The 26,119-nt window shown below is 44.4% G+C and overlaps 2 protein-coding genes across 2 annotated transcripts in view; one reads left to right on the forward strand and one right to left on the reverse strand.

Moving 5' to 3' along the window:
* The window catches only part of LOC310777125 (transcription elongation factor SPT6-like), a 22,852-nt gene extending 9,661 nt beyond the window's left edge, over nt 1-13,191 (forward strand). Inside the window, exons 18-37 of the mRNA XM_083637387.1 lie at nt 78-223; nt 511-628; nt 724-800; nt 903-1,038; nt 1,348-1,485; nt 2,047-2,214; nt 2,364-2,491; nt 3,410-3,617; nt 5,225-5,372; nt 5,509-5,651; nt 5,743-5,883; nt 7,298-7,493; nt 7,602-7,840; nt 7,940-8,053; nt 8,507-8,631; nt 9,546-9,658; nt 9,768-9,845; nt 10,008-10,186; nt 10,775-10,980; nt 11,354-13,191. Of these exons, the coding sequence (XP_083493513.1) occupies nt 78-223; nt 511-628; nt 724-800; nt 903-1,038; nt 1,348-1,485; nt 2,047-2,214; nt 2,364-2,491; nt 3,410-3,617; nt 5,225-5,372; nt 5,509-5,651; nt 5,743-5,883; nt 7,298-7,493; nt 7,602-7,840; nt 7,940-8,053; nt 8,507-8,631; nt 9,546-9,658; nt 9,768-9,845; nt 10,008-10,186; nt 10,775-10,980; nt 11,354-11,543 (2,991 nt within the window). The 3' untranslated portion in view covers nt 11,544-13,191. The remainder of the gene's footprint in view (nt 1-77; nt 224-510; nt 629-723; nt 801-902; nt 1,039-1,347; nt 1,486-2,046; nt 2,215-2,363; nt 2,492-3,409; nt 3,618-5,224; nt 5,373-5,508; nt 5,652-5,742; nt 5,884-7,297; nt 7,494-7,601; nt 7,841-7,939; nt 8,054-8,506; nt 8,632-9,545; nt 9,659-9,767; nt 9,846-10,007; nt 10,187-10,774; nt 10,981-11,353) is intronic.
* A 576-nt stretch (nt 13,192-13,767) lies between these two features.
* On the reverse strand, nt 13,768-25,875 carry proca1 (protein interacting with cyclin A1). Its single transcript, XM_083637290.1, has 4 exons — nt 25,305-25,875; nt 25,069-25,201; nt 17,525-17,659; nt 13,768-16,909 (listed from the first exon to the last, which is right to left on the reverse strand). The coding sequence occupies exons 1-4, from the start codon at nt 25,819-25,821 to the stop codon at nt 15,028-15,030; spliced, it is 2,667 nt and encodes an 888-aa protein (XP_083493416.1). The 5' UTR covers nt 25,822-25,875; the 3' UTR covers nt 13,768-15,027.
* Between the last annotated feature and the right edge of the window lie 244 nt (nt 25,876-26,119).

Raw genomic sequence — 26,119 nt, forward strand, 5'->3', positions numbered from 1 at the left:
ACTTTCCAAAGCAGGCGGCTCAGAGCATTGATGTATGTTGAGGCCACAGTTTTGTGATAGTGGTTGCCACCCCTCAGGCCTGCAGCAGGAAGCTGTATAACTGGCTGAAGGTGGCGCCCTATCGTCCCGACCAGCAGCTGGAGGAGGAGGATGAAGAAGACCTGATGGCTGAGGCCCAGAGCAAAGGGATCCGGGTCCTGGGAGTGGCCTTTGCACCCAGCAGGTCGGTTATGGTGCTCCATCTGTGGCTTTAGAGCCTTTTTGGCCCTTGATTTTCTTTGATAGTGGTAAAAAGATTAGTTCGCCTGCTCATATTCGATCTGCTCGGACTCTAGTCATTTTCAAATCGCAGGTGAAAACACACTGGCCTTTGATTTTTTTTTGTTTTGTATTTGTTGTGATTTACTGCCTGTACAGCACTTTGGTCAATGTCAATTGTTTCACCTGTGCTATATGACTAAAATTGACCGTGACCCTTGACCTTGACTTCTTGTTCCTGTTTTCCCTCAGAGACACTCCGGTGTTCGGCGCCTTAGTGAACGGTGATGGAGAGATGTCGGATTTCCTGAGGCTTCCCTACTTTCTGAAGAGAAGAAATGCATGGAGAGAGGATGACAGGGAGAAGAAGGTGATACCTCTTTCATCGTGATCATGTGTGATACCTTAATCTAAGGATGGCCTACTGATAAACCAACTTTCTTGTTCTGTGTAATAATATATTAGCTCCACGACATTGGCACCCTGAAGAGGTTCCTGAGCAGCAAGAAGCCTCAGATCATCGCCGTGTCTGGAGAGAACAGGTCAGTTACCCTGCGTTCCCTTTTTCCTCTACTTTCTCGGACGAATACAGAACCCCGCTGACACGCCTGTTATGTGTCTCGCTTGTGTACTGCAAACCTCAGGGACGCCCAGCTGGTCATCGAGGACATAAAGCGCACAGTCAGTGAGCTGGAGCAGGAGTCTTCTTTTCCATCCATAGCAGTGGAACTGGTCGACAACGAACTTGCCATCCTCTACATGAACAGCAAGAAGTCAGAGGTCAACTGACACATTTCAGATCTCAGAACCCCTTTTAACTCTCAAAACCCTCTCCCATAATGTTCAGGGGCCAGTTGCACAAAACACCTTGAGTTAAGATTTCCCTTAAAATAAATTTGGTTGCACAAAACACCCTGAAGTCCTCTCTTTAAGGTTTCCTTAAAATGTTTAACCTTAAGGAGAAGACTTAAGGGTGTTTTTTTGCAGCCGATTTTAGTTCATGGAAACCTTAACTTGGAATCTTAACTCCAGATGTTTTGTGCAACCGGCCCCAGGCCTTTGTCTCTAACCTCTCTTCCTGCTATACAGGCAGATTTCCGAGATTACCCTCCACTCCTGAGACAAGCTGTCTCTGTGGCCAGGAAGATCCAGGATCCTCTCGTTGAGTTTGCACAAGTCTGCAGCAGTGATGAGGACATCCTGTGTCTGAAACTCCACCCACTACAGGTGAAGACATCTGACAGTACAAGACTATTGTGCAATATGAAACTGTAGTATGATGGGGGGGGGGGTTTACAGCATTTTACAAACTTTGATAGCAACAAATTTGTTATTGCTCTTCAAATTCTCATTTGAAATTATATACCGTAGCTCAATTATTTGATGAATTTCAGGATCAGCCATGTATCCAAATCATCAATGATACCATACCTATTTGACAATGTATGCCCAAAAATGACAAACAAAATGTATTTTATTGTATTGTTATATGAAAAAATTACTTTTTCTTCCTGGAAAACAAATCTTTAACATTGACCTTATGCTGCACCACGAAGAATACATAAAAATCACACCCAGGTGTTGATGTAAGCGGTGCAGGTTTGCGGGTCAGACCCTTCTCCCCCACCCCCATTTACACTTGTGAATGATCCCTTTTCGCATTGAGACCTGCACAAATATTTTTCAACAGAAAATACATCACATCAAGGAGGCAAAATGCGGCCCAGAATGTGATTTCATTGTGACTTTAAGTCCATAAGATTCTGACTGTCCTCCCATGTACTGTAGGATTATGTGGTCAAGGAGGATCTGCTGAACGCTCTGCAGTGTGAGTTCATCAACCGGGTCAACGAGGTGGGTGTGGATGTAAACCGGGCCATGGCTCACCCCTACACCCAGAGTTTGGTCCAGTACATCTGTGGCCTCGGACCGAGGAAAGGAGCCCATCTGCTGAAGGTGAGACAAAGCTACTAGCGGCATTCCTGTTCCCTTTTGTCCTTTTGTGTTCCTGTCAGAGGATACTAGATAGACCAAATTAAATGTGTTTCCTGTTAAAGTATGAAGCCGCACCATTCAAACAAATCATTATGTACTTGCGGTTTCAGATCCTGAAGCAGAACAACACGCGTTTGGAAAATCGCACTCAGCTGGTCACTACGTGTCACATGGGTCCCAAAGTCTTCATCAACTGTGCCGGATTCATTAAGATCGACACAGCCTCTCTGGGAGATAGGTCCGACTCTGAACTATACCTAGAGATACAGTACATGACCAAAACAATGCTGCACAGAATACATCTAAAAAACATTGTTATTACCTCCGCCAAGGAGGTTATGTTTTCGGTGGCGTTTGTCTGTTTTGTTTGTTAGCAGGATTACGGGAACAACTACTGGGCCGATTTTCATGAAACTTGGTGGAAGTGTGTAGCATGGGCCAAGGAAGAACCAATTACATTTTGGAGCGGATCTGATCCGGGGCGGGTCACGGGAGGGGGCGGGTCAGGGGCCGACTCACAAAACTTGCATACTGTATCATAGCAGACTGAATTATTGGCCTTGGCGGAGGTCTGCACTCTCCGAGTGCACTTCTAGTTGCTATTATTACTATTATTTTTGATATAGACAGAAAAAAGAACATGAACCTTTTCATTATTGATAAGATTATAAATTTGACCACTACCTGTAAACCATTGGCTATGTAGCCATAGGTAATTGTGGGCTCAAAACAAAAATGTACATATTCATTCATGTCAACATACAAGAGAATGTTTGCAATAACAGCAGTAGCAATTAAACTGACATACAATTTTGCGATAATGTGGCATAATTATCTAGAAAATCGATTTATTTGCATCAATGGTAGTTTGTTTATTCATTGTCTGATATAATCTCATTGCCAAGTATTTCTCTGCAGCAAAGAACAGAACACACCTAATAAACATAAACATAAAAAATATGTTAATCCTGATATTGGCACAGGATTATCACAAATTTCATTATTTTATGGACATGCTCAGCTCATGTTACTGTATAAGAGAATGTAACAACAGCAGCAGTAGAAATATGCAATAATGTGGCAGACATTGTTTTCATTGCTTGTGTGTTGATTCATTGTCTGAAAGAATGTCATTGCCAAGTGTCTCTCCCTGCAGCACCGACTCCTACATCGAGGTTCTGGATGGATCGCGGGTTCACCCAGAGACCTATGAGTGGGCGCGCAAGATGGCTGTGGATGCCTTGGAGTATGATGAGTCAGCGGAGGATGCCAACCCTGCCGGAGCTCTGGAGGAGATCCTGGAAAACCCGGAGCGGCTGAAAGACCTGGACCTCGATGCCTTTGCCGAGGAGCTGGAGAGGCAGGTCAGTATGAATAATGGAAGACTGCCAGTTTAGACTGTGGTTTAGACAGTCTCAGACGTTCAGTCTCGCTCTCTAAGTGCATGTTCACACCAAGCATGTTTGGAGCGGTTTATTCAAGGTCTGGAGTGTTTACTCTTTTAGTCTGGTTCATTTGGGCAGGTGAGAACGATGCCATTCAAAATCGGGTGCCACCAAATAACCGCACCAAGATGCCTGACATTGCAGGGTTCTCTTCCAAGTGAACTGTGGTCCGGTTTGTTAGAAGTGAGGATGTAATGGTACCAACTACTGTACAAGAAGAAAAAACAAACCAACAAAACATAGTAGCACAAGATGTTATGGGTGTAAGGAGACAGATGTTGACATCTGATATCCAGCAGCTACTCCTAGCTAACAAAATGAAGGTGAGGGCTAACCACAGTCTGCACTGATGCTCATATTCAGCTTTTTCATAACTAGGCATCTCATACTTTACGCGCGCTTGATTCCTAGGCTCACCTGCTGCACGGCCTTGCCCGTCCTGCAGCTTGCATACGTGGCTGCTGCGTGGCCTTGCCTTGCCTGCCCTATTTGCATGCGTGCAATGTCTCCTTCTCTCCCTCAGTCCCTCTCCCCCTCTCTCTCTCTACCTCAGTCTCTCCCCCTCTCTCTCCCTCAGACTCTCTCCCTCTCCTTCTCTCCATCAGTCTCTCTCCCTCTCCTCTCTCTCCCTCTCCCTCAGTCTCTCTTGTGAGCCTCAGACTGATGACATCACTGATGACATAATCACTGATGACATCATTCAGTGACATCATCACTGAACTATAGCCTCAGCCTTAGGACAATCAGCCTTAGGGCAATTAGGGCAATTAATCTAATAATGACATAGCTGTAGCAGGACAGCATTCTTGAAACAGAGTCCGGACAAACAGAGTCCACGTTGCCAAATTCATATAGATAGATGTGTTGCTTCCTAACTGGTATGAACACCAGAGAAGGTAGATCATGGCGAAGAGTGCAGACAAATCCATCAGGTTACCAAAACTCTGTCTTATTATAAATGAGCTGCTTGTGAGCAGTGTTGGGCAGTAATAATTTATATTACTCAGTAATATTATTACTGAGTAATATATTACTTTCTACAGTAACAAGTAGTGTAAGTGATTACAATTTCCAAAACAGCAATAATATTACAGTTACTAATCCAAGTAACTTCAAGTTACTGCATTACTTTCTCCAGCGCTAAAAGGAAGTGCGGAGAAAGGTCTGGCTATGCGAGACTACTGCGTCGCCAGAACGCAATTCGTTTGTCCTAGATAGGCAAATACATTTAAAAAAGTATGCAGTTTGGCTAATTGTAGACTCCTCCTATAAGGCTACATGTAACTATTGTTGCAATTGGGGGGGAAGGGGTGGTTAGCAAAAGTAATATAGTAATATAACAAGTGACATAACTAATTACTTTTGATACCAAGTACAGTAATAAGTAACTACACTTCCTGACCTCCTGAGTAGCTTGCCCAAGACTGCTTGTGAGTCCATGTGACTGTTTACAAGCCTTTGTCCCCTTGTAATTGGGCTTCTCCACTGTGGTTTGGACTAAAGAAAACAGACACTGTGTTCTCTAGGGCTATGGAAATAAAGGCATCACTCTCTATGACATCCGTGCCGAGCTGAGCTGTAGATACAAGGATCTGCGGACCACCTACAGGGGTCCGAACACAGAGGAGATCTTCAACTTACTCACCAAGGAGACACCAGAGACATTCTACATTGGTAATAATAACAACATCCTCACTGATAATTCAACTGGTCATTCATTATGTTTCAGGTCTATAAATATATATATTTTTATCTAATGTTTACATGAATCTCAGAAGTGGGCATCAGCAGTCTGGGTTACTCCCTCCAGGTAAACTGGCGACCAGCGTAGTGACAGGCATTGCTCACCGGCGCCCCCAGGGGGAGAGTTATGACCAAGCTATAAGGAATGATGAGACGGGTCTGTGGCAGTGTCCATTCTGTCATCAGGACAACTTTCCTGAACTCAGCGAGGTAAGTTTTGGATTGATTTATGTTGGCATTTATTTGTTTGTAACTACAGCGGTAGCAGTGCATGTAAGTGATTGTGCTTTCTCTCTTGCAGGTGTGGAATCATTTTGACAGCGGCTCCTGTCCCGGTCAGGCTATAGGTGTGCGCTGCCGCTTGGACAACGGAGTCAGTGGTTTTGTCCCCACTAAGTTCCTCAGCGACAAAGTGGTCAAGCATCCTGAGGAAAGAGTGAAGGTTGGGTTGTGTATTCAAATATTCCGCAATTGCAAGTCATAGCTGTTGTGTAAAAACCTGATGTGTAACTCTAAATTCTGGCGATTTTAATGTTTAAATGGAAGAATTTCATGCTCCTCTATGGGTTAAGAAAATACTACAACACTTGCGTTTATGGCACCTTTTCAAAACCAGCTAGACAAATTTAAAATGTCTGGTCATCAAGCTAAAAGTAAAGCCATTTTTCATTGTTTGTGAAAAGTTGGCAATTTGAAGATACAGCAGTGAAGTGCATGCTGTTATTCATAATACAGTATATTTGTTTGTGGCGTGCATACTCCCATCTGAAATCAGTTGGATTGCCTTTGTTGTAACATGCTTAAACGGTTACTCAAAATAATGCACAGACTTTGTTGTGAGCAGTTTCATGTAGGAACTATTTTCTTTTGCAGTCTCATGTAGGAACTAGCTAGCAGCTAGCGGCTGTAGTTCGGTAAAAAAAAATAGTTCCTCCATGAAACTGCTCATAACAAGGTCTGTGGATTATCTTGAGTAACGGGGTCATGATTTCTAGAAAGAGACATCTGTTGAGTTTTTCAAATGTATTTCTTTGGCACTTTGAGCACCACAAGCCGAGTGCCATCCAGTTCCATTGTATTGGAGAGGAGGCAGAAACTCTGCGGCCGATATCTCCAAAATTCAGCCAACTAACACAAAACGATATAGATGGATAAATAGCACTACAGGTGAGAGGGAATATATGTATTTTGGATTTTAGGGTGAGCTGTTCCTTTAAAAAGAGGACCTGAGTTTAACTAAAGTTCTAACTATTTTGATATATATTTGTACAAATATAGCAGTAGTCGCTGACACACAGGAAAAGGGCCAAGGAAGACACACAGGAGAGAGGGGAGGCAGATTTACGTTCAGCAACATTACTAAACTTGCGTTCCTGCAGAGGGCAGTGTTGTAATCGAGTCACCATATCTCGAGCCCGAGTCACCAAAGAAGAGTCAGACTCGAGTCCCTATTACCTGAGTCTGAATCCGAATTTATTGAACATGAGTGAGAATCACGTGTCTGCCCTTGCATGAAATTGAATAATGTCACAGTATTAATATGTAGCTACTGTATCAATATCTTATGGCAAATTATTGGGGCCTTTAAAACAAAAAAACAGTCTTTATCAATTAACAAGTCTGAGTCTGAGTCTCCAACTTCCGAGTCTGAATGCGAGTGCTGAATGCTGGAGTCCAAGTCCAAGTCATCAGTGCTCAAGTCCAAATTGAGTCACGAGTCCTGAAAATGATTCCAGGACTCAGACTCGAGTCTGAGTCGAGTACTCCAACACTGCTTCAGGCTTTGTCCACTAGAGGTCAAGATCAGTACAAGCCTTCAGATGACCAGATTGTATGGTGTGTGCTCATATCTGTAGGTGGGTATGACGGTGCACTGCAGAATCATGAAAATTGACATTGAGAAGCTCAGTGTGGACCTCACCTGTCGGACATCAGACCTGTCAGACAAGAACAATGACTGGAAGCTTCCTAAAGACACGTACTACGACTTTGATGCTGAGAGTGAAGACATGAAGAAGGAGGAGGAGGCGAAACTGAAACAGCAGAGAACAAGTTTGTATCAGGGGAGCTTTCACTGTCTTCAATGGGTCAATATAAGAGAAAATGGGATTATGTTTTGCTTAGTGCTTACATATCTCCTTCTCTCTTTGCTCTTCACAGCCTACATCAAGAGGGTCATCGCCCACCCATCCTTCCACAACATCAACTTTAGGCAGGCGGAGAAGATGATGGAATCCATGGACCAGGGAGACCTGATCATCAGGCCGAGCAGCAAAGGGGAAAACCACCTCACAGTCACCTGGAAGGTGGCTGAAGGAATCTACCAGCACATTGACGTACGGGAGGAGGGCAAGGAGAACGCCTTCAGCCTGGGACACACCCTCTGGATCAGCAATGAGGTAGGTTGTGAACTGGGTCTCAGAGGAGTTGTGAACACATAATCTAACATAAAAGACATACCATTTTACTTTTCATATTTCCTATATTCTTATCCTCAGGAATTTGAAGATCTGGATGAAATCACGGCCCGATACGTCCAACCAATGGCTGCATTTTCTCGTGATCTGCTTGGTCACAAATATTTTCAAGAATGCAGTGGCGGAGACAGAAAGGGAGTAATATATTGATAATATGGATAATTTTCAGTTGTGTTAGTGAAAATATCTATTGTCAAAAATGGAGAGAATGCACACCGTGAAATCTCAACGAGGTGCCGGTGACGGACAAGAATCCATAGGAAGAATAGAAACCGCACACTCTGGCTCCGATGCAATGAGTTTAATAAAAAGACAACGTTTCGGCCTGGTGGCCTTTGACTGTCTCTCTGACTGTCTCTATGACTTGACAAAGGCCACCAGGCCGAAACGTTGTCTTCTTATTAAACTCATTGCATCGGAGCCAGAGTGTGCGGTTTATATTCTTCCTAGTGAAAATATCTATATCATGTTTAATGTGTAATAGGTCATCTATCTTTGCTGGCGATTATGAAGACTAAAAGAGACAGAGATTTAACCCCTTTGAAGTATTCCTTAACAATCATCAGCTGTTGTTTTTCTGAATTACAGAAAATGGAGGAAGTCTTGGTGAAAAGCAAGAAGGAGAAACCTACTTTCATCCCATACTATGTGTCTGCCTGTAGAGAGCTGCCAGGGAAGTTCCTGCTTGGTTACCAGCCCAGAGGAAAGCCAAGGTTAGCTGCTGACTGCCAACCACCACCCACTGCTTTTGTGATGTTAACAAACACCCATTCAGACCAAGAACATATAGAACACACATATAGAAATGTTGGTGATGCACTTGGCTCGGTTTTAAGCTGTGTGGATTGGACAATGGGGACAAAGGGGAGGATCTCGTCTTGTGCCAGACTGGAGCTGCTCACACCCAAACAGAAAATGTGTGTCAGAGCAAAGGGGAAGCATGAAGGGCTTTTTGTCTTTGCTGCTGTTGCCCACTAGTCTGGCCAGCCTCCCCTCCCTACGGAAGGGAGAGGAGGCTGGCCAGCGAGACTAGTTGCCCACTAACCTGACTTTGCCAGATGGGGGCGGTATTGTTTTCACAACAATACCGCCCCCATCTGGCAGAGTCAGGTTAGTTGCCCACCAAGAAGAAGCATGATTACATGTTGTTATCTTAATGTTACACTCAGAATGTCATATTCTAGTCGCTTCAAGGGTTTATCAAAGTAAGCGGCTACTGCAAGTACTTATCTCTTATGTTGCATAAACTTCTTGACAACTTTAAAGAAGTTGCACACAATAAAGAGGTGCCTCCTCCTCTTACATCCCACAATGCAAAGCAAAGATCTGCTCAGTGCAATTCATACATCTTTTATACGTACGTTACAAACTCTAGAGTCTAGAGAGCAGGTTGCCATTTGGATTTGCAGGCTGAGATGGGAACACCACTTCTTATGTATTTAAAGAAATTGGGAATCGTTTCACATTTGTCTTTTGACCTGCAAATGTTGCCATTGCTTGCAGATTGACTACACATTAACCACAGAAATCCTGTCAATTGTCCTTTATTGTTTATGGAGAATTAGGCATTGTTTGTCACAATAGTTATGTGTAAACTCCTGGAGCGCCTAATAATGTTGTTTGACAGGATTGAATTTGTGACCATCACGCCCGAAGGATTCAGATACAGAGGGCAGATTTTCCCCACGGTCAATGGACTCTTCCGCTGGTTTAAGGATCACTACCAGGAGCCGGTGCCAGGTCAGAGCCTATAGAAAGTCTGTCCTACATAAGCTACACAATGACATGAGAGATCCAGCATGGGTGGTTCTGATCTGACGAGGACTTTTGCTCTTTATTTCACCAACAGGAATCACTCCCAGCAGCAGCAGCAGAACACGCACTCCTGCATCCCTCACTGCCACGCCAGCCAATATAAATATTGCAGGTCAGTTCTTCTCAATCAATGCAATCTGTCTTCTATTGGTGAGTTTAGTGGTCTCTTGGATTCGTCACCTCAATAGGATGCCACAGAGGATGCGGTCATCTCATTACAGCGTACACCATTCTGCATCCCTTTGTGTGTTTCCTTTCTGCCCGCTCTATTCAGATCTGACCAGAGCCGTCAGCGCCCTCCCTCCCAACATGACCTCTCAGATGTTCAATGCCATCGCCGCGGTGACGGGCCAGGGTCAGAACCCCAACACGACCCCTGCCCAGTGGGCATCCAGCCAATACGCATACAGCGGCAGCAGCACTGGGGGAGGGGGCAGCAGCAGTGCCTATCACGTACGTTTGGCAGATCCTCCAGATCTCTGGTTCATGGTTTTCTGAATCAGAATCACTTTTATTGCCACAATATGCAAGCTTAGATACGAGGAATTTGTCTTAGTGTAAAGTATATAAGTAAAGTATATAAGTCATATCAAGATTCAGAGATAAAAGGAAAATATCTAAAAGACAAAATCACAACATTGCAAGTGCAGTACAATATATACACGAATAGGAGTGTTAAGTAATTTCCTATATGCAGATCAACCCAAGGTTCTCATTGTTGGCAACAAACATGTCGCCAAACAAATTCAGCATTCTCTGGGTGCCTTAATTTCCAAACTCAGGCCTGTGTCCTAACACTCAGGTGTTCTGTTTGATCCTGACCTGAAATTTGAACAGCAAAGACACTGTACAAGGTTACTTCTTCCAGCTGAAGAATATTGCTAAAATAAAACACTATCTGTCTCCTCATATAAAGTCTTGCATGCTCTCGGGTCATTTACTCTATTATTATTATTCTCCGGTTGACCTCAATCCTCAATGTTCTCCAACCCAAGTCCCCCCCCCCCCCCAACTAATCTGTGATATTTTGGTCTCACACAGGTGTTTGCCACGCCTGCCCAGCAGCCTCTGGCGACACCCCTCATGACGCCGAACTACTCGTACACCACCCCAAACCAGCCACAGAGCATCACCACCCCGCAGTATCCCAGCAGCACCCCGCAGTCCTCCTCACACGGGCGCCGCCCTTCCTCCTCCACGCCATCCTCCTCCTCTTCTCACCACAGGACGCCACAGTTGCAGCCCAAGTATGTCACTTCACAGTGTAACAAAAAGCCATCATACAAGTGGGGACTTGACTGTATGTGTGATTGTTAAAGGTGAAATTGATTATAGAAATCAAACTTGTGTTTTTTGTATACGATTGGCAACGATATTGCCTTGAAAGGCCTAGATATTTCGTTTTCTTTTAGATTGATACTGGACTTGTGATTTATTATGACTGGATATGGTGTTCTACATTCAGACTTGGGGCTTGACTTGAGACTTGTACTGCCTCAAGACTTGAGACTGACTTGTTGGGACTCGAGCAGAATTGCTTTGGTCACACCTCTGGATAAACTCTTTTGGAAAGAAAATAATTCTCGGAGCTCAATGAGATCTCTATTCCCAAATCCTCAGGTCGACGTCGCACACCGCAGTGGACTGGGGCAAGATGGCCGAACAGTGGCTCCAGGAGAAGGAGGCAGAGCGCAAGAAGCAGAGGCCGAGCCGGATGACACCGCGGCCCTCGCCCAGCCCCATGATCGAGAGCACGCCCATGTCTGTCACCGGAGACGCCACGCCACTGCTGGACGAGATGGATCGCTAGCTTTATTATTAAGTTCTGCTCGGTTCTACTCATCCTCCCCACAGCTAACACACAACTTGAGTTGTGACAAGGGGAATATGCTTTTGTTTACCAACATGGATGTGAAACCACACCTCTTAAAAGAGTTTGTTGTCCTCCAAAAACAGTTTATAATGAGCCAAGGACTTATTCAATTTCCAATACAAGGCAATATCAGACAGTTGCAGTATTTGTAGAATATGCAAGAGTGGTCTTCATTTATCAATCTGTATGTTGTTCATAATTGGTGTGTTGGTGCATTTAAATTCTTCTCTGTATTTATTTATCAGTGTTGTAGACACAAGAGGGCACGTTTGTACCAGTATCTGTTGTCTCGTTCAACAGACTCACTGGCGTATCTCCATATCTGAAACGTTCTGTGATTGTTAGACAATTCAGTTCAGTTAGACAGCAAATGCTAATATTCAAACTCAATTCTGTGCTGTTGATCACTGCAGAATTACTGAGGCCTACTCTGCAAAATCTTCAGTAAAAACACCCCATTAGCTCTGTAGCATAAAAACACCTACGGTAGTTCCATTTTCACTACCACAGTAGTAAATAATGGTAACTGGATATAAATGGGGCCATGAACACAGACACTACATAGGCCTAGTTAATGTTGAATACGACGACTATAAGCTACTTTCTCTCTTTTTTTTAAAAGAAAAATACAAAGTTTGTATTATAAACAAGTCAGTGTTCAAACAACCTCACAGAGGCTTTACAGATAATATGCAAACACTCTAGTCAAAGTTTGTTTACTTTTTGACCTCAAGCTATTGTAAATATAAACACTAATACCACATCCCAATACCTACATGTCACAATGAGTGTGTATAGTGTGAACACTATCATTTCCAAGCAGATTTATTTATATCTTGATTAATAAATGAGGCCAATGAATGAAACTGCATGCTTTGTTCGAATCAGACTTGAACCTTAATAACAAATGCATGCATTTAAAATATCAATGAAGGAATAATTCATTTGAGGTTGATTTGAAGTCATTATTTATGTATCTTAAGGGGTCAAAGCAGAAAATGTCTAAGACTTCAGTATTCTCTTATTATTCTCTTCTAATGTTCTCTTCATTTCAGCGTTATCATATTGCTGCAGCATCATGTTCTTGCATTCCGGTTATCACTTGAAGCGTTTTAGTATTTTCAGTCAACTGCAAGTCTTCCTTAGCTACTGTATGCTAGCTTGCTTGGTGTGAGCCTTATCGCTGTCTAATGCATAATGTCAGTGTGTCCCATAATGAAAAAGAACATTACATTGTGTGTATGTGTGTGTGTGTGAGCAGTATGAGGGTGAGGGAGTGGTATGCATTCCCGAAACAACCAGTACTTACTATCCATACACAACTCTCACTACCATATCTCAGTATAAGTAGGCTTATTGCATTTGGTGTTACACCCATGCACACTTTGTTTGGACCAACTGCAGTAACAAATGTAAGCTACACATGTGAAGAAAACCTGTTTGCCTTTCAGTATACATAACATACTGTGTGTCCAGTAATAAAAAAAAAGAACAAATCCTTTAGTTTAAGCATCTTTTTCTGTCTTTTCGCTTGCATAAATCAGAGTTGTGTATGTGTAAGCAATGCATTGAGGCTTTGCCTCTTGAACTACATTTAATTTGAATCGTGGCAATGTGTACTCAAAAATATCACCACAGATCTTTTGAGTATTGTCACAGGATCAAAATTTGACCTTTAAAATTTAAACCTTATCCTTCCTGCATGCCAAGCTCTTTTGAATGCTTGGGTGTCTTCCAAAAAATCTGGGACTGATCATGAAAAGTCCTCATTGTTACACCTTTCCAGCCGTTTGCCAGATTTATACAAGATAATCCGATAGTGACAGTATATTCACAACCTCCCTTTATCTCTCAATACCGTTTATAATTATGTGTATCAACAGTGATGCACATCTCATTCTTTCAGAATCATGTGAGAATCAGCTGACGTGGGATTTCAGCCTCTGCACCGGGTGTTACAACCCTCATTGGGACAGGGTGAGAGGAGTGCGCGCGGTGAGCACCTAATCCCTTGTCGAGAATGTGACCCCCTTCAACACTGCATTAGGTCAGTGGGGGGTGTAAGGCCAAAGGTCGCGGTTCTCATGAACAAAAGAACACAGTACACAACTTCGAATACTAGCAAGGATTCTTGGCTCAGATTCTGCGCATACAGTATGGAAAGAATGGTTGACAAAAAAAATCAAGCTAAGCAGGTTAGTGTTAAGCTGGTGAATAGCCTTTGCATTCACAGGGTTTTAATTTTCCCCTTATGATTAAATATTACATGCTGAGATTATGAGGGATATGCACGCCAAAATTATTTGGAAAAAACAAGGAACAATTTGGGTTTCATTCCAACTTGCAGAAAAGGTTGCACACAAAAAGTATATATATATTTTATATTACTATATAATCATGAAATCTCTGTGTCTGTCCGTCCATCCATCCATCCATCCATCTGAGCACATTTATCTCCCCAGCCTTTGCTCTGATCGCCTCAAAAATTTGTCAAAACACTTTTTCAGGTCTGAAATGACATCCACTATTTCTGTTGCTCTTTGAGCAACTCTGGATATTTATCAACAAGATTTTTGCCAAGCCGCACCTGATTTGCTCTGTTCGCTTGCAGCTTTGAAACATTACAGACGGGTGTCAAGCTGTCAGCAACAAGGCTAGGAGGATTACACCGGAAGAAGCACCCATAGGCATCATGGCAGCTAGAAATAAGGTGGATAGGCCTTTTCACTCAAAGAGCCATGTGACATCATCGATGTCACTCGAGCAAATTGTGATGTCATCAGTGATGATGTCAGTGATATCACTCAAGCAGGTTCGCTGCTGAGTTTCCACCTGATTTTGGGGGCAGATCTCTGTGCTTTGTTCAACTCAACAGTCATGGTCAACCGAGACATACCTGAGGCTTTTCGACTGAGGAGGGCTGCGCTCTAAACAGCCAATCCCTGACAGAGACGAGGTCAGCAGAGCGAGCGTCAACTGTAAAACACTGAGCGATGTAAAAATATAATTGAAATCATCAATCCATAGATATAAGATCTTAATATTAGTCTTGTAGGCAAAGATATTTAATTTATACATAGTTTAAGTATACAGTATATCTAACAAATTCTGTATTTTTCATTTTTACATTTTACATCTGAAGTACTTTGATGACTACATGCACTGTAAAAAAAAAGATACATTTATAATCATTCATAATTTGTATTCTAGATGTGCAGAATACAATATTACAAAACACAATTCTCATTTTACAATCGAAATGATGATTCCTGTCAACTGTGGCTTAAATACTGAGCCAGAAAAGAATATACCGTACTGTAAAATTCTTGCATTTCAGTCCCCATGAAACACATTTCTCTGATCATCAAGACCTAGGCAGCCAAGTTGCCTTTTCACCCTATCCTTCTATGCACCAAATGGTTCATTGTTGTCTCATATTCAGCGCTGCTTTCCTCCTTTTTTTCGTACTGAATTGCTCTTTGGCTCTCTGAAGAGATACGTGAAGTGGACTCATAAAGGGTGTGCTGGTGCTGGTCATGTAGGAGGACGCCTGCTTTGGGCTGGTGCTGGTCATGTAGTAGGACGCCTGCTTTGGGCTGGTGCTGGTCATGTAGTAGGACGCCTGCTTTGGGCTGGTGCTGGTCATGTAGGAGGACGCCTGCTTTGGGCTGGTGCTGGTCATGTAGGAGGACGCCTGCTTTGGGTTCTCAGATCTCTGTGGACCCAGCTCTTCACTTTTGTATGACTCTGTCGGGACGCTAATAAGTCTGGTGAATGTCATTGGTGCGCGTGTCGTTTCATTGCCAGTCGGGACAGTAACTCTATCGTTGACAACAGTGGGCATGGCTTTCTTTCTTGGTTTGCTCTCCTCTCTGACTGCCAGCCTGTGTCTCTTTGTAGTAAGAAACCCCCATTGCCTTCTAATTACAGTTGTCGGTCTGTTCGGCACACCGGCGCTCGCAGGTGTCAGGAGAACAGGAACTACATTTTCAGAGGTATTCTGGAAAGGCTGATTTTCACTTACTTTCCCCCTCCTACTTCTCAGCCCTCTCTCTCTTGACCTTTGCCTTTTGGTTTGAGGAAGACTAGAGTTTATAGCTGCGGTGGGGACGGATGCTCTTCCTCCATACACGACTGGCCTGAGCGAAACCGGACGCCCCACCGGTGCCGCGGTGGGGACTGACACTGCGGTCGGTGCAGCGGCGCTGGTGGTGGTCGCTTCCAGATTATCAGCGGAGGAATTTTCGTGGGCCACGGCCACAATGGGAGCAGCGAGGCCCACTCCCTCTGCTCTCTCCTTTGACCTGTTCCTTTTGACTTTGGGGATCACAATGGGGGAACTGGCAGGGCTGACGTCTGGTCCCCTTTCAGCGTGACCCCTAAACTTTTGTCGCTCAAGCTGTGCTGTCGGGGTTATGGTAATGACGGCGGGGACAGAAATTACACTGAAGTCGTCTGTTGTGTTCACGAGGGATTTCTCTTGCGGACCGATGTTCGGCACAGCATCTACAGGGGAATGAAGAGGAAGGACTTTGCTCGTTTTTCTCCTCCCCTTTCTTGACCTTCGGGTTTTTGCCTTGTGTGGAATCACAGTCGTCGCGCTGGTTGATGTAGAGAGAGGAATTATTTCTGTGCACAGTTTCAGTTCACCCTGTGCTGCCGACGTCTCCTTCTGGACTTTAGTGGAAACATCAACAATCTCTCTGTCCATCCCTGGTTCAACTTTCAAGACTTCATTGTACGGCTCCTCTTTCCCTCCCAGATCATATCCCCTCTCGCTGATTCTGTTTGTATTTCTACCTGACTGGTCATTTCTGTCTGCCTCGCTAATGAAGTTGCTCCTATCAACGACTTCTTCTGCTTTGCTGCCAAAGGAAGGGGAAACTGCAGCTCCTTCCTCCGTCTTGGCCCCTGTGTCTACTTTCGGCTTTCTCTTCCTCCCTTTTCCTCTTTGCTTTTTGGCGTTTTTCTTCTTCGTCTTCCCAGCATTCTTCCTCTTCTTCTTCTCGGAGCCTTGTGCGTCTACTTTGTCGGGATCGGCGGCGGAGGTTTGGGAGGTGGAGACGGTAGCGAGCACCTTGATGAAATCCTCGGCGGCTGTGACCACGTTCCTGAGCGACGGCCGCTCAGTGCCGCCGGTCTGGGAGCCTGACATTGTAGGCTGGGTTGCACTTTCCGGTTTCTCCTGCTCTCCTGTTTTGGGAGGAGCCAATGACAGCACGTCAATGACATCAATACCGCCAAAGTCATATGGGACCGAGTCTCTGAGCTGAGCAACGGGAAACTTTCCGTACTTTTTACACCTATGAAAGAAATAGGGAGAAAGAGAGGGGGGATTAGTGTCAGTTGCATACAGTAATACAGTTAGTTCTGGCCGAACAATTTGATTGGACAAGAGGCATTCCAGCTGTGATGATATTTAGTATAACATCACGGGCCGCTTCACAGCTGTTCTAATGTCAGCTTGATTAGGTTGCGTTCAAACAGTGTTCGCACCTTAGGTTCAGAGATACGGAGAGATATGGATACATTTGACCGTAATTATGAAGGGTAAGCTGAAATCATCTGTGCTTTCCTCAAAGTAGCTAACGCCAGTTTAGCTAGCTTGCAGTAGGGAAACTGCAGGCAGCAAGTTTACCTGTTGCTTGGCAACACTTGGTAATGCAATCCTGAGGGAACTGTTTTTTGTTGGTGAAGACAAATAAACAAAAATCATCTGTTGTATCAAATTACTTAAACAAAATGCTGTTATTACTTGATAGCTTTGTTTATACTACAACTGTTGTATTAGAGCAATATCACAGTCATGGTCGTGCTGTTACTGGATACCGTACAACAGCGCCCCCTCTCGTGTGACATTGCTTAAGTATGCTGCAGGGCTACTTAACAAAGTTTAACTAAAGAACATTGATACTTACATTCCATACCAATGCCGCTCCTCACACTGATCCTCATAGGCAAACTCAAAGCAGGAGACTCCTAAGACATTGAAGAACGCCTGACCAACCACTCTGGAAGCTGTGTCATTGACTTTCCTCAGACACGCCTTCAACCTGCAGCACATGACAGAGAGAAGAACACCTTCACTTTTGTTTGAGGCATTTTAGTCAAGGAATCCTTCAGCATTTGCATGTAATATGCACACTGACCTGTGGTATAGTCAAACCATGGATTAACCCACATAATACCCCTCAAACCTAAACACATGTTTAGGAATATAAACGGTCTGCAAGGCGCCTAAAAACGATTTCTTCTTACTGGTGTGATATTTATTCCCCACTCACTGTTTCATCAATGTATTGCATGCATGCCACTCCAAATAAATCCAGGCAGAGTCCAGGTGTAACATCAGTGGTTGTATTATAATGGTTTTTCAGGCAGGGGGTTACATGACAGGCAGACAGGACAGATAGGCTACAGAATGGTTGGTTTGACTGACGATTAACATGGAAAACAATCGAAAATGAACAACATGATTAAGAAGCAGTAAAGCAGATCTAATGAACAGGTAAGTTGCATAGGCATTAATGGGCGTTATTGGCTAATAGGTTGACAAGGTGTGATGAATAGGTGTGAATTGGCAGTGATAATTGCCGCTTTTAATTGTATACATATTCATGGCCAAAACAAAGATCCAGATCCCCACATCTCAAATTGACTATAATTCACCACGGGTAGTGAGAGACAATCAACAGAGGATAATATGAATTATAACATTATAAGTGTTCTGTGCAACAAACAAACACCAAACCGGGAATGAAATGCCGACGTGCAATTGAAAATACCAGACGGCAGGATATAGTATCAGTGTTAGACGTTTAGCAGGACTTCATTAAGGTGACTTGATAAATAGATAAACAAACTTACGTTTACAAGAACACATGAGCATTCAAATCAAACAAAGGGATTTGAGGGGGCGCGCAAACACAGCGGCAGCCTCCTCCTCTCCATTCAGGGTGTGTTACGCGCGCCCCCGCGTATCCAAGCACCTTATGAAACCTGGATTGCGCAGGTGCGCATTGGAGAGCCGCGGGAGAAGGGCAATCAGCGCTGACGCGCATTGGAGAGCCGCGGAGAAAGCGGACTGAGTGAATTAATTCTTCACAGCCGCCCCCAGATTAGCTGGCTAAGATGTTAGTCAAGGTTGAGGTGGTGCCACAGCAGAGCTGTCATCTTCCGGAATAGCTGGCAACTGGATCAACCTCGCAACAGGCCCCAAGTAGGTTTTGCCCTTGACCATGACCTCAGCAGTCCAGACCCGTTGGTCTCTACTCCGGATTATCTTGACAGTGACGCCAGCGGCGCATGGTGAGTGGTTCCGGGGCGTAGATCGCTTGAGGTAGAGAGGCATCCCACCGCCCCATGAGGAGCATATTGGGGGTTACAGGGTCTGGATCGGCCACATCCGAGGACACGTAACCCAGGGGCTTGGTATTAAGGATGCCTTCGACCTCTATCAGTAGCGTCAACAGGAAGTCCTCCGAAACGGTTAGACCCTTGACCACTACTTGAAGGGCTGCTTTGGTTGACCGGATCTCATGCTCCCATGCACCTCCGAAGTGTGGAGCATTAGGAGGATTGAGCTTGAATTTGATCTGGTATGACCGGAGTTGTTCTTGGAGCTGCTCATCCATGGCAGCAAAAGCCTCACGTAGCTCTCTCTGGGCTCCTCTGAAGTTGGTTCCTCTGTCCGACAGGATTTCATGAGGGTTTCCTCTTCTTGGGATAAATCTTCGTAGGGACAGAAGGAAGGCATCCACGTTCAGGCCATTCAGTAGATCCAGGTGGACAGCTCGAGTGGTCATGCACTTATAGATGATCCCCCAGCGCTTCTCCAGGCGTCTACCGATCTTCACAGTGAGTGGCCTGAAGCAGTCCACTCCAGTGGAGTAGAAAGGCAGCTGGTATAGGCGGAGCCGTGATGGAGGTAAGTCTGCCATCAAAGGAACACGTGGCTCTGCTTTCCACCTCTGGCAATCTGTGCAACTCTGTTTCTTCACAGCCTGTCTCCCTCTCAGAATCCAGTACTGCCTGCGCAGTTCGGCAAAGACCCGGTCAGGTCCTGGATGGAGAAGGCGACGGTCTGTGTCCTGGATGAGGAGTTTGGAGACAGGGTGTTGAGGATCCAACATGATGGGATGCACATCAAGAGGGCAGATGGTGTCAAGATTCCTCAGACGACCTCCAACTCGAAGCAGACACGTGGAAGGATCAAAGAATGGAGCCAAGGAACTGATTTGGCTACTCGTTGGGATAGCCTGATCAGCCTTGAGGGCTTTTACCTCTTCAGGAAAGGTCTCCTCCTGGCTGGTGCGCAGCAGACACCTCTCAGCTTCCTTAAAGTCAGGGTCAGTAGAGTCAGGACTCCCTTTGGCCGCCCCCTGTAGGACCTTGTGCATTTCCAATAGGAGCTCTTTCCAGTTGGTGTACTGTGAAGAATCTGGCAGCTGTTGTGGAACCGAACAGGTAAGACTGCAGAAGGTGGACCTTTTCAGCTCGGTGATCTCCTCCTTTCCAGGAGGAGATCCAACATGCAGGACTGGCCACTGATCCGAGGGACCTTGTTGGAAGAGGGGACTGCATCTCCAACGGCTTGGTGTTGCTAGCTCGGCTAATGTCTTGCCGCGAGTGATGTCGTCGGCCGGGTTGCTTGCAGAGTCTACGTACCTCCATGCTTGTGAATTGGTGAGGTCTTGTATCTCCGCAACTCGGGTGCATACACACACTTTGTAGCGACAAGACTCAGAGTTGAGCCAGTGCAGAACGGTGGAAGAGTCGGTCCACAAGTAGGTGGACTGTAATGCCAGCGTGAGTTCTCGCTCCAGAAGGGAGGCCAGCTGAGCTCCTCTGAGGGCTGCACATAGCTCAAGACGTGGCATAGAGAGCTGCTTCTTTGGAGCTACTCTGGAACGAGCCATCACAAATGAGGTACTGACCTTGCCCGCCGACTGGACATAGAGGTATGCAACACAGCCGTATGCCACCTCAGATGCATCACAGAAGACATGCAGGTCGTACACTGTGTTTTCTTCTGAGAGTGTCGGAGGAAAGTAGGCTCGAGGTAGCGTGATGGCTGTGAGGTCAGGCAGTTCATGTTCCCAAGATTCCCAGACGGTGAGAAGATCAGGGGGAATGTTGGGGTCATCTCAGCCACGTTTCTTGGCCCACAGCTGTTGTACAATGACTTTGGCCCGGGTAATAAAAGGGATGATATAGCCAAGAGGATCGTATTGGCTGGCAAGGACCTTGTAAATATGCCGCAGTGTGGTTGGGTGACTCTCAGGAGACCGGCTCTTGTACCGAAGGACATCCAGAAGGCAGTTCCAACGTAGGCCGAGAGCTGGCTCCTGGGGATCAGTGTGGTTCTGCATGAGCCACAACTCCGTAGCAGCCGACCTTGCGGTGGAGGGCAGATGAGCAACCACTGTGGGTTGGTTACTTGCCCACTGACGGATGTCGAACCCTCCGGAGGCGAGAAGCGGCCGCATCCTGTCAGCGCCATTTATGAGAGATTTTGGAATAGTGTCTCAGGCAGTAGTTTTGCTCACCCTCTGGATCAATCAGTAAAAAAATGTTGGCCAGGAAGTCATGTTTTTGGCCCTTTCTGTCTGTCTGTCTGTTTGTCTGTCTGTCTGCAGGATATCTCAAAATGTTATGAACGGATCTGCAGGAAACTCTGTAGAAAAGTAGATCATGGGCCAACTTAGAACTGATTCTCTTTCCATGCCCACTGGCCAAAGGGGGTGTGACAATGGGCGTGGCCAATCACAAAAATGCACTTAACTGCCAAACAGATTCACGTAACACCACAATAAAGGATGCATTAAAAGACCAGTTTATATTTTATTATTATATATGTATAGTGCCTCCATATAGACCAATCAATGTATTAAAAGAGTAAGAAAAACAATAAGAGACCACCTTGGGATGGGATCACACCTGCCGCGATGCCCGCAAATTGAAAAAATGAACGTGGGCCAGGGGCGTAAAGTGTGTGTGTGCGTGTGTGTGTGTGTGGGGAGGGGATTGCTCGGATCACTCCCATTTTCGAACTCGGCCTTCATTTTGATGTCAACTACACCCCTGGAAAGTTTCGTGACTGCATCTTGCACGGTTTTGAGGCTATCGCATTCACAAAATCTGTCCACAGACAGACATAAACACCTGTCTGATGTAGAATAAATTAAAGTAAGAGTTATTGAGTAAGATGTTCTTCAGCTTACTTGAATACAGGGTTCCCACACCTTCTTCAACATCAAATTCAATTACTTTTCAAGGACTTTCAAACCCCAATTCCCCAAATTCAAGGACCCAACATGGCATAGTTTGAGACAGAGATCAAGGGCAATTACTGCTTCAACTGAATTGTATAATGAGAACTTGTCTAGCAGGCTTTACAGAAACTCACAGACAAATGTATTAAAAAGGGAGAGGCTTGAATGTGGGAACGCTTCAACTGTGCTGTTTTAGTTGCAATGGCAGATAACAGAAATCCACAGACTGTAACGGTTGTTAGAAAATATTTTGTTTTCACTTGTCGAGAGCTGGAGGTGGAGCGAAGGGGGGCGCCTCATAATTCTCTATGCACGAAAAACCCTCCAGTATATTCAAGCACTTTCAATGACCCATGTCTACTAAACTTAATGCCTTGAATTTTATTTTTCAAATCCACAAACTTTCAAGTCTTTCAAGGGAACCCTGTGAATATATTTAATATGGTTTAAGGTCTCATGAGAGGAAGAGATTCAACTAGCAGCAATGGTGCAGGGATACATTTCTTCGAAGATTAAAATATGGATACAGTCTTTCAATGACGCACAGAGAGCTGACATCATAATAGATACGTTTGTACTGATGCAGAGGCACGGTACAGTAAGTTGTGGTACAGAGATTACATGTGTGATGACACGTCAGAGCATCCTTGGAGACAGTGGCATTGCTGATATGAGAGGACAGCAGTACAGGGCATGATAGATTAGGATTTCTGTGAGGTCATGTGAGATGAAATAGTGTGGGGGTATGAATGTTAAGGAGGGATGTGCTTATGGAAGTATAGATTGTGTGCGTGCGTGTGTGTGTGTGTGTGTGCATGCATGTGACCCTTGTAAGTTAAGCTACAGGTGGAACTATAGTGTGTGAGTCTGATGGGCCTTTTTCACAGTAGTCATTTTGTGTCTAAACAGCAGGGTAAACACAAGTGCAACCAAATCATTAATTAGGGTCCCAGCACTGGAACACCTAAATGGATTGTAAGATGGAACCCCTAATTAATGTTTGGTTGCACCTGTGTTACTTCCTGCCTTTTAGACACAAAATGGATGCTGTGAAAAAGGCCCGTTGAGATGTGCATACAGATTTCTGACTATATTCTATTATATTCTAACTATGGTCTCTCACACACACACACACACACACACACACACACACACACACACACACACACACACTGAAGCCGATTGTGTATCTTTTAGAAAGGCAGTGCCAACAGTTATGATGATTATTCAATAGAGTCAGCTGAGTTCTTCTGTTGTTATGCTTCAGGGTAAGCACTATCACACGGCATTTTTCTGATGATCAGTTAAAATGTGAAATATGAAAATGACTAATGATTTTGTTGTGTTGCGTGCGGAGCAGCAGGTTGCTGGCAGTCAGATTTGAATTCAACATGTCCAGTCTTGCAGTAGTTCACCGTACTGCCACAGGCAAACATAATAAACTCCTTTGTTGTTTTCCACCTGTATAGACTGAACAATTACCCGCCAAAAGGTAGGAAATGTTTGGACACACACACACGCACGCACGCATGCAAAAGAAAGGGGGGGGGGGGGGGGGGGCTGGGGGCGTGGCAGAAGAGTATTCATAGTATTTCCATGATGTCACAAGCATTTTCCTACCAATATGGTGCTACAATACACACAGCTCATTAGCTGGTTATGTCATATGCTGGGTATGTATTGTAATCACCTGTTAATTGATTACAATCACCTGCTATTTTCCTACCAAGATGGCCGTGTGGTGATGTAACAGAATACTATCAATACCAGAATGCATGATCCCTCTGTTTTAGTTTGTTAATTGGACCAGTGATGTATAGCAGTTACAGCCTTTCAGAGTCAGAAACATTGCCTTTTAATTACAGCGCCCCATCAGGCCAATCTTTTTTCTTCTTTTTCTCTCTCTCCTCGAAAAAGCATCCTAACACACAGGTTGTTCAAACTCATTAACACCGGTCCAACTGACCATAAGGTACGAGTCTGGGTGCCCTGTGCACAGTCGTGCTAAGTATACAGGGTGCAACTAGAGCAGGAACAATAGCATCCAGGAACAAGAAGCAATCCAGCACACACCAGATCTCCTTTTTAATTTAATTATTATAAAATATTGTGGTGAACAATGCGTTTTGCATCATTGCTTCTTCAGGTTTGCTCTTCACTTAATTGGCATCAGGTGTGAGTTTACAACTCTTTCTGTCCCACCAGGTGGCAATCCTTACAGATCATGTGACAACATGAATTACAGATGATGTGACAACAAGAGTCATCTCTTTATCACATGATATACACTATTTGATGAGTCAAACACACAAGTTACAATAACAAGTATAACAATATCAAGTAGTGAAACTGTCAAATCTCAAAATTGGGAGAAAAGGGGGGAAACAAACATTAGAAACATATCAAAAATATATCACGTTTCAACTATACTTACCTTACTACAAGTACTATTTCCACAGATGTGGCCACAAAATAACAACAATGCATGGCAATATCACAAACAACCCTACATAGACAATAGACATCTACTAATGCCTTATATTGGCTCAAGGGGGAGATCTATACCTCAACTCTTTTTCATAAGGCATTAGATATCTATATGGTTTTTTATGATATTGTGATGATACTGTTGCCATTGTGGCCTCATCTGTGGAAATTGTAGTAGTACGTGTAGTGGAACCATATTGTTCTAAATATTTTTCTAATATTTTATATTTTTTCCTATTTTGATAGTTGACAGTTTTGCTATAATGCTACTTGATATATACCTGTTATTGTAACTTGTGTTTGACTCATCAATTAGTGTGAAAACTGATGTGATATACAGTAGAGATTACTCTTGTTGTCACATGATCTGTAATTCATGTTGTCACACGATCTGTAACGATGACCACCTGTTGGCACAGAGGCTTTGTAAACCCACACCTGATGGCAATTTAAGTGAAGAGCGAATGTGAAGAAGCAATGACGCGAAACGCGTTGTTCGCCCCGATATTTTATAGCCTATGAAATAAATTAAAATGTCGATCTAACACTGTCTCCTGGTGTGCGCTGGATTAGCCTACTTGTTCCTGAATGACCATAAAGTGAGTTGAGTTTATCTGCTTATGCAATTGCCAAAATCGTTTTCTGTGATTTTAATTGAAGATTGATTACATGAAATATATAACAAAGGATAATTTACTCACGCAGTGTCACAATCACAGTGACAAATGGAATGAAGCTTGAAGTTGGTGTAGCCATATTTATACGAGAACGAATGGATGACATAAGGGCAGTGGTCGTGGACACGGCAACAGCTGTCGGTCTCTGCAAATTCTCCTGTAACATGAACGTCAGCATTAGTGAACTGGGTAGATATTTGAGACATTAGTCTGAAGATTTGCCTAAATCCTAAAATGAAAGGAGTCCACCTACAACCTACCCAAATTGTCATAATGATCAGCCATGTTGCCTGCTCCACACCAAAGGGTCCCAGGATAAGTGAATCCTCTCTTGGACCGCCGTTTAACAGTCTTGCTGTCATCTTCACCCAGCTGCTTTGCAGCGGGCGTCAGTCTCCTGGTGCGCTCTGGTCTCTTCTTAAACCCCTGGCAGATCAGTTTGGCTTCATCCATGCGCGCAAAGTGCGTCTCCAAACGTCGCTCGGTCCTCTGCTCTTTCAGACCCAGTCTGCACACGTGCATGAACGACTTCACCTGCATCTGGTTCACTATGACCGAGCAGTCCACCAGCTTCCCGGCGACGTCCACGACAGAGCGCACCTCTTCCACGCCGTCTGACACTTGGTAAAGTTGATTCTCTCCCACCAAGGACATTTTTGCGCAGAAGGTGCCGTTGAGCATAGAGAACATCTCTTTGCTCCCCCTGAGTGGTTCGCCCTTGGCAAATAGGTTTCTGCCCAGGTAAGACAGAAAGACAAAAAAGACCGTCCACATCATACAGCGAGTGGCACTTTCAAAAGTTTCAGCACCACGCGTGATGGAGACAGCTCCTTTTACTCCCTTCGCTCTCGAGCAGCCCACCCACTTTTAAAGCAACGCTGGTGTGGTATGATTTAATACGATAAATTATGGCAAATGCTGGGCGGAGTCAGCTGAATTAACCTCTTCCCATTTCCAGGCTGGTTGCAGTTTCTTTATTTGTTCATGACTGCTTTGTGTCGAGGCGTTTGTTAGACATTATGCACTGTTTTTCTTCCCTGAATTAACGTCCCAGGAGGAGGTTATAGGGTTAATA

Source organism: Poromitra crassiceps (genome assembly GCF_964638095.1).
Source record: "Poromitra crassiceps genome assembly, chromosome: 5".
In the NCBI taxonomy this organism is placed as follows: domain Eukaryota; kingdom Metazoa; phylum Chordata; class Actinopteri; order Beryciformes; family Melamphaidae; genus Poromitra; species Poromitra crassiceps.